Source organism: Globicephala melas, chromosome 1, assembly GCF_963455315.2.
Source record: "Globicephala melas chromosome 1, mGloMel1.2, whole genome shotgun sequence".
In the NCBI taxonomy this organism is placed as follows: domain Eukaryota; kingdom Metazoa; phylum Chordata; class Mammalia; order Artiodactyla; family Delphinidae; genus Globicephala; species Globicephala melas.
Window position 1 is genome coordinate 20,988,638 of NC_083314.1, and position 17,395 is coordinate 21,006,032.

The window sequence follows — 17,395 nt, forward strand, 5'->3', positions numbered from 1 at the left end:
TATTTCTTCATGATTCAATCTTGGTAGATTGCATGTTTCTAGGAATTGGTCCCTTTTTTTCTATGCTGTCCAATATTTTGGTGTATAATTGTTCATAGTATTCTCTTATGATCCTTTGTATTTCTGCAGTAGCAACTGTAATTTCTCCTCTTTCATTTCTGTTTTATTTATTTGAGCCCTTTCTCTTTTTTCTTGGTTAGTCTAACAAAAGGCTTTTCAATATTTTTTATCTTCTATTCTCTATTTTTTTAAATCTTCTCAAAGAACCAGATCTTAAGTTCACTGATCTCTTTTCTTGTCTCTTTAGTATTTATTTCTGCTCTGATCTGCTCCTTCCTTCTAACTTTGGCTTTCATTTGTTCTTCCTTTTCCAGTTCCTTTAGTTGTAAAGTTAGATTGTTTATTTGAGAGGTTTTTTGGTTTGTTTGTTTGTTTCTTGAGGTAGGCCTGTAATGCTATGTACTTCTCTCTTCAAACTGCTTTTGCAGCATTCCATAGATTTTGTACATTGTATCTCTGTTTTCATTCGTCTCCAGGTATTTTTCAATTTCTCCTTTGATTTTTTCAATGACTCACTGGTTGTTTAATCTCTACATTTTTGTGTTTTTTCCAGTTTTCTTCTTGTAATTGATTTCTAGTTTCATAGTGGTCATTGTGGTCAGAAAAAATGCTTGATATGATTTCATTCTTCTTGATTTTATTGAGACTTATATTGTGGCCTAATATATGATCCATCCTGTAGAATGTTCCATGGAGAAGAATGTGCATTCTACTGCTTTTGGATGGAGTGTTCTGTAGGCATCTATTAAGACCATCTGATCTAATGTGTCATTTAAGGCTGATGTTTCCTTATTGATTTTCCGTCTGGATGATCTACCCATTGCTGTAAGTGGAGTGTTAAAATCTCCTACTATTATTGTATTGCTTTCAATTGCTCTCTTTAGGTATGTTAATATTGGCTTTATATACTTTGGTGCTCATATGTTGGGTGCATACATTTATAAATGTTACACCTTCTTGCTGGATTGACTCCTTTATTATTATTCCATGCCCTTCTTTGTCTTTTATTACAGATTTTGTTTTAAAGTCTCTTTTGTCTGATGAGTATAGCTACACAAGCTTCCTTTTTGTTTCCATTTGCATGGACTATCTTTTTCCACCCCTTCACATTCAGTCCTTACTTCTAAAGTGAGTCTCTTGTAGGTAGCATATAGATGGGTCCCGTTTTTTCATCCATTCAGCCACTCTATGTCTTTTGATTGGTGAGTTTAGTCCATTTACACTTAAAGCAATTACTAATAGGTATGTACTTATTGCCTTTTGGTTAATCGTTCTCTGGCTTTTTTGTTGTTCTTCTTCTTCTCTGTTCCTTTCTTCTCTTTCTCTCCTTCCTTGTGGTCTTTTGGCTTTCTTCAGTGTTATGTTTAGATTCCTTTCTCATTTTCTTTTGTGTGTTTAAGTTTTTTCCTTGTGGTTACTGTGAGGTTCATATACAACATCCTATGTATACAGCGATGTAAGTTGATAGCAAGTTAATTTTGAACACATTCCAAAGCTTTACATTTTTACTCCCCCCTCCATGTTTTTTTAATGATATCTTTTACATCTTTTTATTTTATGCTTCCCTTAACTATTATAATTTTAGTTAATTTTACTACTTTTGTCTTTCAACCTTCATACCTGTTTTATAAGTGGTTGGTCTACTACCTTTCCTGTATATTTACCTTTCTAGTGAGACTTTTACTTTTGCATGTTTTCATATTATTAATCAGTGCCTTTTCTTTCCAGCTTAGAGAATTTCCTTTAACATTTCTTGTAGGGCCAGTTTAGTGGTGATGAACACCTTTAGCATTTGCTTATCTGGAAAACTCTTAATCTCTTCTTCAATTCTGAATGATAACCTTGTCAGGTTGAGAATTCTTGGCTGGAAATTTTTTCTTTTCAGCACCTTGATTACATCATGCCACTCCCTTCTGGCCCGTAAAATTTCTGTTGAAAATTCTACTAACAGCTTTATGGGGTTTTCCTTATACATTATAAGTTGTTTTTCTCTTGCTGCCTTTAAGATTCTCTCTTTATCTTTAATTTTTACCATTTTAACTATAATGTGTCTTGGTGTGGCTCTCTTTGGGCTCATCTTACTTGGAACTCCCTGGGCTTCCTGGACCTGGCTATCTACTCCCTTCCCCAGATTAGGGAAGTTTTCAACCATTATTTCTTCAAATTATTTTTCTGGCCTTTACTCTCTGTCTGCTCTTTCTGAGGTCACTCTAACGCAAGTGTTATTCCACCTGATGCTGGACCAGATGTTACTTAAGTATCTTCACTTTCTAAAATTCTCTTTCATTTTGCTGCTCTGTCTGGGTGATTTTCATTGCTTTGTCTTCCAGCTCATTGATTCATCCTTCTACTTCATCTGGTCTACTGTTGAACCCCTCAAGTATAGTTTTCAGTTCAGTTATAACTTCTGTTTGGTACTTTCTTATATTTTCTATTGCTTTGTTGAAGTTCTTGCTGTGTTCATTCATTATTGTTCCAAGTTTGGTGGGCATTTTTATGATCATTACTTTGAACTATTTATCAGGTAGGTTGCTTATCTTCATTTCATTAATGTCTTTTGCTGGGGATTTGTCTTGTTCTTTGGTTTGGAACGTATTCCTCTGTCTCCTCATTTTGTCTGACTACCTATGTTTGTCTATATGTATCAGGCAAAACACCTACTTCTCACGGTCTTGAAGGAGTGTTCTTGTGTAGGAGATGACCCTTGGGGCCCAGAAGCACAGTCTTCCCTGAACACCAGAGCCAGATGCTCAAGGGGAGGCCCTTGTGTGGGCTGCATGCACACACCAGCTGTGTTGGGGTCTCAGCTGCTGTGTGGAAAAGGCAGGGGCCTGGGGTGCTCACCTGACTTGGTTGCAGCATGGCCACTGCATGGGGAAGGCAGAACACAGTGCATTCGCCCAGTCTGGTTGTGGTGCAGCTGCTGCGCAGGGTGGGCAAGGCCCTCAACCAGCTGGGTTGTATTGTGGAGTGGGTAGAGCATGCCCTCTGGTGCTATCAGGCTAGAAGGAGGGTGCCAAAAATGGCATTCACCAGCTCTTCACCAGCAAGTTAGGATGAGATTGTAAAAAACGTGCCCACCAGCACTTCCATCCCCAAGGAAGTCCCAGCAGGTTCCTACCTCTCTGGCAGCCACTGTAAAATCAGTAAGTGGGTCTCCCTCACTTATGGTCTAGGTGCTCTTTGCCATTTTTGCCCTTTCTGCTGCTTTTGCCCTGGATCTCACTGCAAATGGGTCTGCATGTAAGCCCTTTAAGAGTGGGTTCTCTGTTCCCTATAGTTTTATGGTTCTCATGGACTCAATCCCCACTGATTTGTGGGGCTCCTCTTTTCAGTGCTGGACCCAAAGGTCAGGGTGCCTCACATGGGGCTCAATCCCTTCACTCCTTGAGGGAAAGTTCTATATCTTTGGGATCCCTCCCAGCTGTGGGTCACTGCTTCTGGGGTGGGGACCTGGGTGAGACTGTGTCTCTGTTTCTCTGTCTCAATGCATCTTTTTTATCTTTTGTTGTCAAGGCACTGTTTGTCTAGTTCTCAGGTCCTTTTCAGAGGAAAATTATCCATATGTAGCTGTACATTTGTTGTGTCCATGGGAGGAGTTGAGTTCAGGGTCTTCCTATACCGCCATCTTAAACCCTTCTACTCAAAGCAATAAATTTACATAAAATAAAAATTACCTAGACGTTGAAAGTTTCACTTGCAACATGAATGTTGAGGAACCTCAATTATCTAGAGTAGTGCTGTCCAACAGAAATATACCGTGATATATACTTACATATATATAATTTTAAATTGACTAATAGCCACATTAAAACAAATAACATGTGAAATTAACTTTGATAATATGTTTTATTTAGTCCACTGTGTTTAAAATGCCATCTCAACAAGTGACCAATATTATAAAAAGTGTTGAGATATTTAACTATTTTTATAGTAAATTTTTAAAATCAGTGTGTATTTTATACTCATAGCACATGACAACTGGAACTACCCCTGTTCAAATGCTCATACCCATGTGTGGCTGCCAGCTGCTATATTGGATGGAGAAACTCTAGTTTATTTCTCCCCTTTGGACCATCCAAGAACTAGTTGCTTTGTGCCAAGAGATCAAATCTGAAGACACTAACAGTCATTCTGAATAAGGGCCCAAGACACACGTCTATTCCATAAGTCAATTCAGATTGTGAGGTTAGAGCACATTTTGCCATATTTTCTAAGTCTCCAACAAATGCAGAAAAGAGGCCCATGTCCTCATTTGGCAGAACGTCTAAATTCTGAGGCCTCCAGTGAAATACATTGAGGATTTTTCTGCCAAATAAAAAGGAGGCTGATTGTTCCTAGTATCAAGGGAATGCTTGGCAGCTGAACATCTACAAAACATCTCTTTCATCTGCCTGATGGAAGAGCTGACCAAGGCTTCCCAGGTAGTCATTCTCCCAGGGATCTTGACCAGATGCTAACAATGCAGGTGACAGCACCTGTCCTGTTTGGGCAGCTGTGCTCTAAGCAGGAGCCTCATCACCAGGTCCCTCAAAAGATAAGGTTTCTCTTCCCAGTTTCATCAGCCTCTTCCAGACATTCTGTTTGCTGCTCTGTGCCGTAGTCACTTTTATTACAGCTTCTTTCACCTGATTTCCAAAATCACTGTTTTCAAGGTCACCTGGATTGAGACCTCTTGTCACTGCCACTCACCATCTTCCCAGGCCCCTGGGGTAGAAACCCTCTTTCTCCAGATCGAGTCCACCTTCAGGTCATGGTTCCTTGACCTCTGCCGTGTACCTTGAATCCATCCCTCCCTCTCCCCTTGCCAATGTCTGGGTTTACACTCACTTCCTTCTTGCTTGCCCCATTACTGAACCAATTTCTTAACTAGCCCCCTTTCTCCAAGTCCCCTCCCCATACTCATCTCAATTTATCTTCTACCTTGCTGCCAGGGTGAGCTTTCTAAAATAGAAACTAAATCGGGTCACTTTTTGGTTTCAAGACTCTTACTGACTCACTGTTGTCTACATAGTGGATTTTAATGCTTTTTTATAAGCAGAGGAAGCCCCAACTTTTTTCAAGAAGGTGTTACCAAGAACCCCAGGATAGAAAACAGATAAAATCGGAGCTGCTCTGAGCTGCTCTGGGTGAAGCAGGGACAGAGGCCTCAGAGGCTGCCCTGAAGTCCTCTAGCCCGACCTCCTCTGGGCCCCCAGCAGCTTCAAGGAATCCTGAAGCACTTCTGGACACAGCTGGAACCCTACTGCCCAGCGGGAAGCCTGTGCTCCTTGGCCTAGCATTCAGGGCCCAGTGGAATCTGGGTCCAGCCCACCTTTTTGGTGCCATCACCTGCCACGGCACTGCACACATACCCCAAGTCCCCGCTACACAAACCACACATGACCCCACATGCCAGGCATTTCTGAGGCTTCACACTGTGGCCACACAGTGTCCTCTGCCAGGTGTGTCCTCCTGCCCATCCCTGTACGGTGAGATCCTAGTTCCCTTCCCAGGTTTAGCACCATCATTCTATGTGAACTCTTCCCTTCCCAGGTTTAGCACCATTCTATGTGAACTCTTCCCAGGTTTAGCACCATTCTATGTGAACTCTTCCCTTATGAACAACCTGGATGAACTTCCGTTATAAACTAACCCCTCCCTCCTCTAGGAATACTGTTGAATTTACCGTCTAACCACTTACCACATCCGTTACCTGGACATGTTTCTCCTAGCAATATTGTGGGCAAGGACCTTTGATTATCTTTCTAATCCTGCCCCAGATTTCAATAAATCTTTGTGGCATCATGAAGTTAAGACTGTGTCCCCTCTATTGTCAACAGAGGTGAGTGAGCTATTCTCAATTCCATGAGGAATTCTGAGAACCTCCAGGGCAAGAAAGAGGCCAAAGAGCCCTGAATTGGGAAACTGGCTTGCTCCAAACTATGTATTTCTTTCTTTCTTTCTCTCTCTTTCTTTCTTTCTTCCCTTCTTCCTTTCTTCCTTCCTTCCTTTCTTTCTTCCTCTCTTTCTTTCTTTCTTTATAATTGAAGTACAGTTGATTTACAATGTTGTGTTAATTTCTGCTGTACAGCAAAGTGATTCAGTTACATATATATATACATTCTTTTTTTAAAAAATATTCTTTTCCATTATGGTTTATCATAGGATACTGAATATAGTTCTCTGTACTATACAGTAGAACATTGTTGTTTTTCCATTCCATATGTAATAGCTTACATCTGCCAAACTATGTCTTTAAATTCGGCCCTACACTATGGCTATGGTTTTAATGCTCTTGGAATAATGATTATGATCACTCTAGTGACTAATTTTTATAAGGCAGCAACCACATGCCAAGCACTGCTGTAAGCATTTTTCAGGGATTAACTCATTTTTGTTTTGCAGAATGAAGGCCGCAGGAGTTACTAAATTGAACTCCTCTTTCTAGTTGCATTGGGGACTGAATGAGATATTACAGATCATCTCCTGCAGCAATGAAGAAACCACCAGAGTCACCAGACAGAGAATAAGATGACCACTTCAGGTGATTCAGCAGGTGGCAGAGCTGCCTGGTGGCAGGTCTCTTGGCTCTTGGGTGGCTGTACTTTTGTCCACACAGCACTGCTTCTCTGTAACAGGAAATGGCCTGGTACCAGCGAGAGCCACATGTAGATGTACAAAATGTTTTACAAAGCTTCCACAAAGGCATATGACATTCAGATAGCAGCACAACTCAGTTCATGCCCAAATATTTCCTCACGTAAATGATTCCATTTCAAATTTGATTTATTTTATGTAAAAGCTGCCTCCTGGTAAAAATTATAATCACTAAATAATTTCTCTAACAATGGTACGAGTTGCACCAATAGAAACCTAGGGTAGAAACAACCTCCTGTCCTCAGCTATAGACGTGCTAATGACTGCATGTGAGATCCCATCCAGGCAGAGTGGGCTCCTGGGGAGGCCTCAGTCACTCTGGTTAAGGCTGCTACCACATGGCTTCAAGAACATGGCTGTCATGACCCTCGGATATATACTGATCATAATTTTTTGTAAAGCATGTCATCTTAGTCAGCTGAGGCTGCACTAACAAAACACCATAGACTGGGTGGCTTAAACAACAGACATTTATTTGTCACAGTTCTGTAGGCTGGGAGGTGCTAGGTGAAAATGCAAGCACATTCATTTCTTGGTGACGGCCTGCTTCCGGGCTTACAGACAGCCACCTTCTGTTTGTGATCTCACATGGCAGAGAGCAGAAGGTCTGGTCCCTTCCTCTAATCCTATCATGGAGGCCCCACCTTCATGACCTCATCTAAACCTAATCACCTCCCAAAGGCCCCACCTCCAAATACCATCACACTGGGGTTTAGGGCTTCAACATATGAATTGGGAAGAACACAAACTTTCGGTCCATAACACATGTCTCAATTCAAAGTGCATTTCCTGAAAGGCAGCATGATATGGAAAGACAAGGGAACCTGAAGTCAAAGCTTCCACCATTGACCAACTGATCTTTGGGGGAATCAGTTAATATGGCCAAGTCTCAGATTTGTCTTAAGGAAATGTTATCAGTTCTACTGGTCCTGCCTAGCTGGGTCACTGTGAAACTTCAAGGAGATGTGGGTGAAGAGGACTGGGGTCAGTAAATACTTAATTTTCTTCTTTAAGGATTGACCATATTTGGAGAATGTTATCCAGAACTGTTTCCTCATTACATCTCAGAGAAAGGAAGTGACTTAGCCATGATCCACAGTCCAGGATGAACACAACAGAACACAACAGAGGCATCGCCCCTCCCTAGCACTCTATCCTTTACCTAAACTGTTTTAGGATAACATTAATTCCATTCTTCTTTTCTAGGGATGTGTAGAAACTTTTGTAAACCCGTATATTAAACCTTAGAATTTGTAACTGAAGGCTAGAAGGACATCAAAATGATGTTTATTGAATGCATTAAGGCACTAAGCTCTTGATACGTAGTTTCATCTGACCCTCAGGGCAGCCCAACAATGGTACTGTCACGGCCCCTCTTCCAGTCCACTGTTCCAGAATTTGAGGGTCAGGAGAGTTAAGTAACTAGCCCAAGACCACACAAGTGGAAAGTGGCAGAGGAGATTGAAACTCAAGTTTGCATGACTAAATCCAGTGCTTTTCCCATTAGCCCTGGGTGCCTCAACAAGAAAAATTAATCTCACAAAACTGGAGAAAGAGGAAAACAACAATGTGATTTCGGCAAGCTGTCCACTGATGTTATTTCAGAAATGTGCACTGAACATTCATATTTTGTCAAAAGCAGTAATTGCCATATTAGGAGAAAACAAATTAGTTGTTCTCTCTCTCTCTCCTCTCTCCTCTCTCCTCTCTCCCTCTCTCCCCTAAAAGTTTAAAAAGTACACTTTGGGCTTGCTAACTTAAAAGGGCAGAAGGATGGTGCAGTGAATTAATGTGCTTCCACGGCCGCTTCATTTGCATACACTGCAGAGGCGCAGAGACGCAGGGACCCCTGACTAAAGGACTTCCCCGCTACATTCCATTCTGGGGGTAACGCCTTCACCTGGCTACTTTTAAAATTCTGCTACTTTAAGGTGTACAAATGCGAGTTCAAATTCCTGCCTGAAACACCGGTGGGGGTTCACTACGCACCCTCAGCTTTAAGGGTCACCCTGTCTTTCTACAGCCTCTCCCCCCTCCCCCTCTCCTTCCCCTTCCCCTCCCCTCCTCCCCCTCCCCCCCATTCTCCTCCCCCCTCCCCTCCCCTCCTCCCCCGTCCTCTCACCGCTCGGGCGCTAGGAAGTCCCCAGTGGGCAAGGGCCGAGGGCTGCGGCAACGGCGGGGGGGGGGGGGGGGCGGCGGTGCATTGTGAAGTGGCCACAGCGTCACAGGCGGCCCGGACCCCCGGGATCCGAGGGCGGGGCGGGTCTCCGCAGCGACCCCGTGAGGTCCCGGGACCCTGGCTCAGACGCTGGGAGCGCGGGGAGGGAGCATGGAGGGCTTCGGCCGCTTCTCCCCGCGGCCTCACTCGGACCTCTGGGAGGCCCCGCCGCCTCGCAAGGAGCGCGCATCCTCGGCGCGGCTGGGCGGGTCAGGGCCGCAGAGCGAGCAGGGCCTGTGCTCCCGGGCCGGGACTCCCCGAGAGGGGAGCGAGGCCGCGGCGCCCTGGCCGCACCTGCTCTACTCGCCCATCCCGCGGCCCCGCCGGCGCCGGTACCCGGACTTTCCGCCTGAAAGCCGCAGCCTGACCGACGTGGCCCGGAGGCCCCCGGACCACGCCAGGAAGCACCGGCCCCGCAGACGGCGCCTGGAAGACGCCTGGGGGGAGGCAGGTACCAAGCCCCTGGAGCAGGGAGGCAGCCCGCCTAGCCGGGCCTGGCAGCAGCAGCAGCCCCAGCTGCCACCGCAACAACCTCAGCCCTGCCAGCACCACCCTCCGGCCTGGGGAGATTCGCCCCCACCTTACCCGCAGGGAGCTTACACTCCCCCGAGTGGAACTTTCAGGGTAGAAAAGGTGCAGAGCAGAGACCAGTGGGCAGTGCCGGCCTTCAGAGGTCTCGGTCGCTGGTCCCTTTCCTCGGTTCACACGAAGAAGTGTTCTGTGCCCTCCAGAGAGTTCGGGACGCAGTCAGGTTGCGTGTACATCCAGGAAAGATACCGTAATGATCCAGGGGAGTCATTAGCCAGCCAGTACTCCCAGCCCTCGCTCCCCAGCAAGGCGATGCACAACCAGCATACCCAGATCCTCAAGTACAAGCTGGAAAAGGCAGTAATGTCCTCCCGGGACCGGAAGATTGTGGCCCTGGTGCTGACCTGGCTCAAAAAGGCCCAGAGGATGCGGGAGCTGCAGCAGCAGGCGGCTCTAGCCTGGGAGGAGCTAAAGCGCTCAGACCAGAAGGTCCAGTTGACCCTAGAGACAGAGCGCCAGCTGCTGCTGCAGCAGAGCCAGGAGCAGTGGCAGCAGGAGAAGGAGTGGCACAAGGCTCGCCTGAGGCGGAAGCAGCGTGTCCGACAGCGGGACAGGCAAGCGACCTACACGATCCGGCAGGGGAGCAGGTGGAAGGCGCAGCTGGAGGACCAAGACAACCAGTGCCAGGAGAAGCTGGAAGGGGTCCCCTCTGAGACCGAGACCAAGCACGGGAAGCAGTACCAGGTGCAGCGCCTGCAGGAGCACGAGAGGAAGATGCAGGACCTGCGGGAGCAGAACAGCCTGCAGCTGCAGAAGAGGCTGAAGCAGGCCTGTCTAAAGGAGCATGTGCACACCACGGAGGGCCAGAAAAAGATCCAGGAGACCAATCTTAGCTCCCTAGTCAATTACCAGGCCCGGAAGGTCCTCATGGACTGCCAGGCCAAGGCTGAGGAGCTCCTCAGGAAGCTGTCCCTGGAACAGAGTTCCCAGTGGTCCCAAGATTTTCCCCAGGGCCTGATTAAGGAGCATCACCGGGAGCCGAAGGAGAAGGTCAGGGAGGAGGAGCAGTGCCAGCAGGTCAAGTGGTGCGCGGAAGAGCCCGAGGAGCAGAGGAAGGAGCACAAGCGGCTGTCCATGGAGCTCGCGGACCAGAAGATCCTGCAGACCAGGAGTAACGTCCACAAGAATATCGGTGACAAGGTGCAGCACATTCGGGAGCTCAACATCCTTCGGGAGAAGAATCATCACATCCTGAAGCTGAACGCCGAGAAGGAGGAAAAGTGCCACATCGAGGGCATTAAGGAAGCCATTAGGAAAAAGGAGCAGAAGACGGAGCAGATCTCGCGAGAGAAAGATGCAACCTTCGGTGAATTCCAAAAGATCTCCAGGGCCTCCGGGACAGACAACGTGAGAAAGTTTGCCAACAACTTCTTTGATCCGATAGGGCGGGAGGCCCAGGTTCGAGCTGGGCAGCAGGGAAGAGGCCACTGAGAACCTGACAACAAATAGCTTACAGCCCAGGCGGCTAGAAAGAGATGTGGCAATGTGATTCATTTTATAATCTGATTATAATTGAGCATTCATTTTTTAAAAGTACATAAAATAGCTGCAATTTCCTCTGATGAACTAGGTTATTGATTCATTTGGATGGTTGAGAGGGTTGGGGTAGAAATTTGGAAATTTTAAGAAAATTACTTGCCTTTGTACATTTGGATTTAAATAGAAAATATTCATTTAGTTCTCAAGTAATCTTAGAAGCATATGTCAGACACATCTTTGAGGAACCAAAGGAAAATCTACAGTGGGGAATACAGTTCTGTGTCATGAGGTAAGTCTTTCCCTGTCCCAGAACTTATGAAAGTGCGAAGTGTAATGTACCTGTCATAAGAAATCTCCAAGAAAAAAAAGAGTGTGTGGGGGTAGGGGTGGGGGGAATTTCTGTAAATAAGTATATTTGGGAACACAGCATACTACAGCCCCTCTTGGGATTTCATAATGCATGTGAAATTTTTAAAGGCTCTGAAAAGTCTGGCAGTAAAGACACATTTGATTAACCTAGTGTTGTTTACAAACCACGGAACTCTTTTTTTTCTTGGATCTTTCCATGGGATTGATGTTCTGTGAAATATTTTTGGAAACAGCTCTCTGTAGACCCTCCCAGGCTGTACTTCTTTGGCCTACCCTTCCTGTGTTAATAGGAAATATTTATAATTCCTTTAGCACTACTGATTGACTGCACCACCACAGACATGCTGTCCAAAAGCTCACTGGAATCTTTTGGTCCAATTCTTTTTTCTTTCCCCCTTTTGGTCAGTCTCATCCAGTCTTTTGGAACAAAATTCTATTAGAGTCCTTCTCTTCCCCTCTGTTTCTCCTCTGTCTCTTCTGAAGGAGATATGTGATGTCATTCTGTCTACCCACATGTGTCTAATTAACCTAAACAGTCTGAACGAATGGCTAAGCATGACTCAGGAACACGACATTTAAAAAATAAGGAGCCAGAAGCTAAGTAGAATTTAACCCATCACATCTCAAAGTCTCTATTGAAAAATTCTAAAGGTGTTCTTTAAATGCCCCTAATGTAACATTTGTCTTTCAAAAAAAAAAAAAAGAGAAAAGGAAGTAAGCCCCACTGGAAGATTTGTGTCTTCTTAGTGTTTTTGAAATGACATGAAAGGTGACCTGGCAAGGGGTTTTGTTCAAAAGTCAGTGTGAGATCCATATTCTCATCTTACATAATGGAAACTGGGCCCACTTCCCTGCCGTAGTTCCCCTCTGTCTACTGTCCCCAAAGAGACCTACTCAGGCCCTCACTCCTTTGCTCAAAAGTAGAAAGGCCCGTACATCTTGGCTCAATTTCTAATCTTATTATTTTCTTCTCTTCACCCAAGCTAATGCTGTTCTAGCCAAATGCTGTGTACATTCCCAGCATTCTAGGAAAGTGCTTAAAATATCTCAGACAGACGTCCCATGAATCTAACTCTTCCTCTTGACATAGGTATGTGACTTTGGGGAAGTTACCTTCCTGGGCCTCAGTTTCCTCATCTGTAAAATAGAATTATATTTCATACTTCAAAGGGATGTTGTGAGGGATGATTAAAATCATGTAAGGTGTCTGGCATAGTGTCCAGAACCTAATACACACAGTAATTAATTAAATTAATTAAATATTGCAGTAATTAAATATTGCAGTTGTTATTATATTACTGGCTTTCCATTTTTGCCAATTCCATTCTCCCTATCTCACTGCTTTCTCACCAGCTGCCTCCTCTCATCATACCCAAGTCTGATTTTTCTGAGGTTAGCGCACATCCTGCCTCTGGTATGAAATGTGGGGCCTCCCTGGCTGCTCCATCTCAACATCAGCCTTCTTTGACAAGCTGCTCACTTTATGGCTTATTGAGCACTTAGAAATTGATGCTTCGTTGGCATATCCATTTTGGAATCCCCATCTTGGCCTCCAAGCTGGACTGCATGCTACTTAAGGCCAGGGTCATTATACCCATGCTTAACATGGTGGTCAATATATAGTCAAAAGCCATGAAGCATGATATTTTGACCCTATATCCATATCCCATGCCTTTACCCTACTAATGTTCTTTGCTCTTTGCTCCAAGAAATAAATACAGACTTTCATTCTTTTATCCAATTCTTTATGAATATTACTGGTAGAAATAATCAATACAGAATAAGACTGATAGAAGATGAAGTACATTTATTTTCCCCTATTTTTCCCTTAAAAAAAAATATATTCTATATATACATATATATCCCCAGTATAAATATATATATATTTTTGACCCCCACCATTACCCATGCCCCCAAAGACCCAGTGAGGAGCCTAGACTTTTACCTTCACCAGGATGTAATAAGGAGCTCCCACCCTGGCAGTGTCAGTTGAGACCACTTGGGGAGCCTAGACTTTCAACCACTACTGACACCACCACCACCACCACCACGATGCAGTAACAGGGCACCCCTCTCTCTCCCTACTGAGTGGTATCAGATAAAGCCTAGTGGAGAGGAGTTTTGTCACCCTCAATCAGTAACACCCCTCTGGTGTCAATAGATGTCATGTGGGGAGCAGTAATGAGGCACTCTTAGCCCTCCCAGCCAGGGAGGTATCAGTGGAGGCCTAGAGGGGAGCCAACGTCCCCACCTCCACCCGGCAGTGGTGGAGAGAGCCCCCTCCCCCCCACTTAGGTGGCAATGGAGGCTGAGTGGGGAGCTGGACTTGTACCCCTGCCTGGCAATAATAAGGCCTCAACCTTCTTCCCTTTCTAGAACAGTGTGAGAGGAAGCCAGATAAAACAGCAGATCCAGTCTTACAATACTCAGAATGTCCAGGTTTCAGTCCAAAATCACACTTCATATCAAGAACCAAGAATATCTTGAACTGAATGAAAAAGACAATAGGTGTCAATGGGAGGATAACAAATGTTAGAAATATCTTAAGTTCTTAAAGAAGCCATGATAAAAATGCTTCAACAAGCAATTATGAACACACTTGAAACAAGCAAAAAATAAAACTGTCTTGGCAAATAGAACGCCTCAAAAAAAAATACAAGATATAAAGAAGAACCAAATGGAAATTTTAGAACTGGAAAATACATTAACAAAAATAAAAAGCTCAGTGGATGAGCTAAACAGTAGAATGGAGGGGGCAGAAGGATCAGTGAACTGTAAGACAGAACAATAAAAATTACCAACTCTGAGAAATAGAAAACTACCAAAAAAAAAAAAAAATTAGCAGAGCCTCATGGACCTGTGGGACTATAACAAAAGTTCTAACAGTCACGGCATGTCCCCAGAGGAGAGGAGTAAGAAGGTAGGGCTGAAAAAGTGCTCAAGGTAATAATGGCTGAAAACTTTTCAAATTTGGTAAAGAGCTAACCCTACCTGTTCAAGAAGTTGAGTGAACCCCCCAAAAGAGTAAACCCATAGAAATCCATAAGACATATCATAGTCAAACTTCTAAAACTGAAGAAAAGAAAATAATTCTTGATCAGAGAATGAGAAAATAAGCCACAGACTGGGAGAAAACATTTGCAAAAGAGTGGCTATATTAATATGAGACAAAGTGCACTTCAGAGCAAAAAATTACCATAGACAGGAACATCATAAACTTACAAGAGAGTCAATCCACCGAGAAGACACAGTTCTAAACATCTGTGTATAAACAACAGAATTACAAAATATATGAAGCAAAACCCAGTAGAACTAGAAAAAGGAATAAAATCACAGTTGCAGCTGGAGACTTGAACACCCTTCTCTCAACAACTGATAGGACTTCTAAAAAGAAAATCAACAAAGATACAGAAAAACTTAACACCATCAACTAACAGGATCTAATCAACGGTTGCAGAAAACCCTGGCCAGCAACAGCAGAACACACATTCTTTTCCAGCGCTCATGGAACAAATAGCAAGAGAGATCATATCCTGGTCCATAAAATAAACTCAAGAAATTTAAATTACTGAAGTCATACAAAGTGTGTTCTCTGACCACAAAAGCATCAAACTAGAAATCAGTAACAGTGATACCAGGAAAATCTCCAACAGTTAGAAATTAATCAGAACTCTTCTAAACAATCCCTAAGTCAACGTCTCAAAGGAAAATTTTAAAAATACATTGAATTTGGGCTTGCCTGGTGGCGCAGTGGTTGAGAGCCCGCCTGCCGATGAAGGGGACGCAGGTTCGTGCCCCGGTCCGGGAGGGTCCCACGTGCCGTGAAGCGGCTGGGCCCATGAGCCGTGGCCGCTGGGCCTGTGCGTCCGGAGCCTGTGCTCCGTGGCGGGAGAGACCACAGCAGTGAGGCCTGCGTACCGCCAAAAAAAAAAAAAAAAATTGAATTTAATTAAAATAAAATGTCAAATTTGTGGGACACAGCAAAAGCAGTGCTGAGAGGGAAATTTATAGAATTAAGTACATTTAAAAAGGCAAAAATCTCAAATCAATAATCTAAGCTCCCACCTTAGAATAACCTAGAAATAGAGCAAAACTAAACCCAAAGCAAGCAAAGAAAATCAAAGAACAGAAATCAATTCAAATAAAATTGAAAAATTCTTTGAAAAATTCAATAAAATAGACAAACTGCTAACAAGACTGCTAAAGAAAAAAGAGAAGACACAAATTACCAATATCATGAATGCAACAGCAATATCACTACAGACCCTGAAGACATCAAAAGGATAAGAAGGGAATGCTATGAACAACTTTACACAAAGTTTGACAGCTTAGATAAATGGACCAATTCCTCCAAAAACACAAACTACCACAACTCACCCAATATGAAATAGATCATTTGAATAGCCCATAATCACTCATGAAATTAAATTCATAATTTTAAAACTCTCCCCCCAAAATCTCCTGGCCAGATGGTAACACTCAAGAATTTCACAAATGCTTAGACAAGAAATAACACCAATTCTACATAACCTCTTCCCAAAAAATGGAAGAGAAGGGAACACTTCCCAATTTATTTCATGAAGTTAGTGTTACCACAATACCAAAACAAAGACAGTGTGAAACAAACAAAACCTGCAGAATAATGTCACTCATGAATATAGATGTAAAAATCCTTAACAAAATGTTAGCAAATTGCATTTAACAGTATATAAAAAGAACTATGCACTACAACAAAGTTGGATTTATTCCAAGACTGCAAGGCTGATTCAGTACTTGAAAATCAATCACCATATTAATAATCCAGCACATTAGCAAATTGAAGAAAAGCACATGAACATATAAATCAATACAGAAACAGCATCTGACAAAATTCAACACCCATTCATGAATAATACTTTCAGAAGAATAAAAATAAAGGGGAACTTCCTCAACCTGATAAAGAGCATCTACAAAAAAATCTACAGCAAGCATTACACCCAAGTGAAAGACTACATGCTTTCTCCCAAGATTGGGAACAAGGCAAGCATGTCCTTTCTCACTGCTCTTATTCAACATCATGCTGGAAAGCAAGAAAAGAAAATAAAAAGCATAAGATTGGAAAAGAAGAAATAAAACTATCCTTATTCATAGATGACATGATGGTTTATATAGAAAATCCAAAGGAATCTATGTAAATCTTCTAATAAGTGAGTTTAGCAAGATCACAGAATACAAGAGCAGCATACAAAAATCAATCAGATTTCTATATATTATCAATGAACACATGGTCACTGAAATTTAAAAATACACTACCATTTACAATAACTCAGAAAAACACATATAAGTCTAATAAAACATATATACGACTTATTTGCTGAAAACCACAAAATGCTGATGAAAGAAAGAAGACCTAAATAAATAGACCTACTCTCCATGGATTAGAGGATTCAACATAATAAAGCACAGGGATATCAGCTCCGTGCTTTGTGACCACCTAGAGGGGTGGGATAGGGAGGGTGGGAGGGAGGGAGACGCAAGAGGGAAGAGATATGGGAACATATGTATAACTGATTCACTCTGTTATAAAGCAGAAACTAACACACCATTGTAAAGCAATTATACCCCAATAAAGATGTTAAAAAAAAAAAAAAAAGATGTCAATTCTCCCCCAACTGATAAACAGATTTAGTGTAATTCCTCTTAAAATCTCAGATTTTTAGTAGATATGGACAAAGTTATTCTAAGATGTATACGGAAAGGCAAAGGAACTAGAAGAGCTAAAACAATTTTGAAAAAGAGAAAGTGGGAGGAATCAGTCTGCCCAGTTTCATGACTTATTACATGGCTGCAGTAATTAAGACTATGTGATACTGATGAAGATATAGACACATACATTAATGGAACAGAATAAAGAAATGAGAAATAGACCCACAGAAATATGTCCATTTATCATTTTTGGCAAAGATGCAAAAGCAATTTGGTGGAGAAGGACAGACAGCTCAACATAATACTGCTGGAACAAGTGGATATCTACAGGCAAAAAGTAAGGAAGTAACAGAGGGA

General features: G+C 43.1%; 1 protein-coding gene across 1 annotated transcript; it reads left to right on the forward strand.

Annotated features, from left to right (window-relative positions):
• The first annotated feature begins 9,028 nt into the window (after window positions 1-9,028).
• On the forward strand, window positions 9,029-10,936 carry CCDC185 (coiled-coil domain containing 185). Its single transcript, XM_030868602.2, has one exon. It carries the CDS (start codon window positions 9,029-9,031, stop codon window positions 10,934-10,936), a length of 1,908 nt encoding a protein of 635 aa, XP_030724462.2.
• The last annotated feature ends 6,459 nt before the right edge of the window (window positions 10,937-17,395 follow it).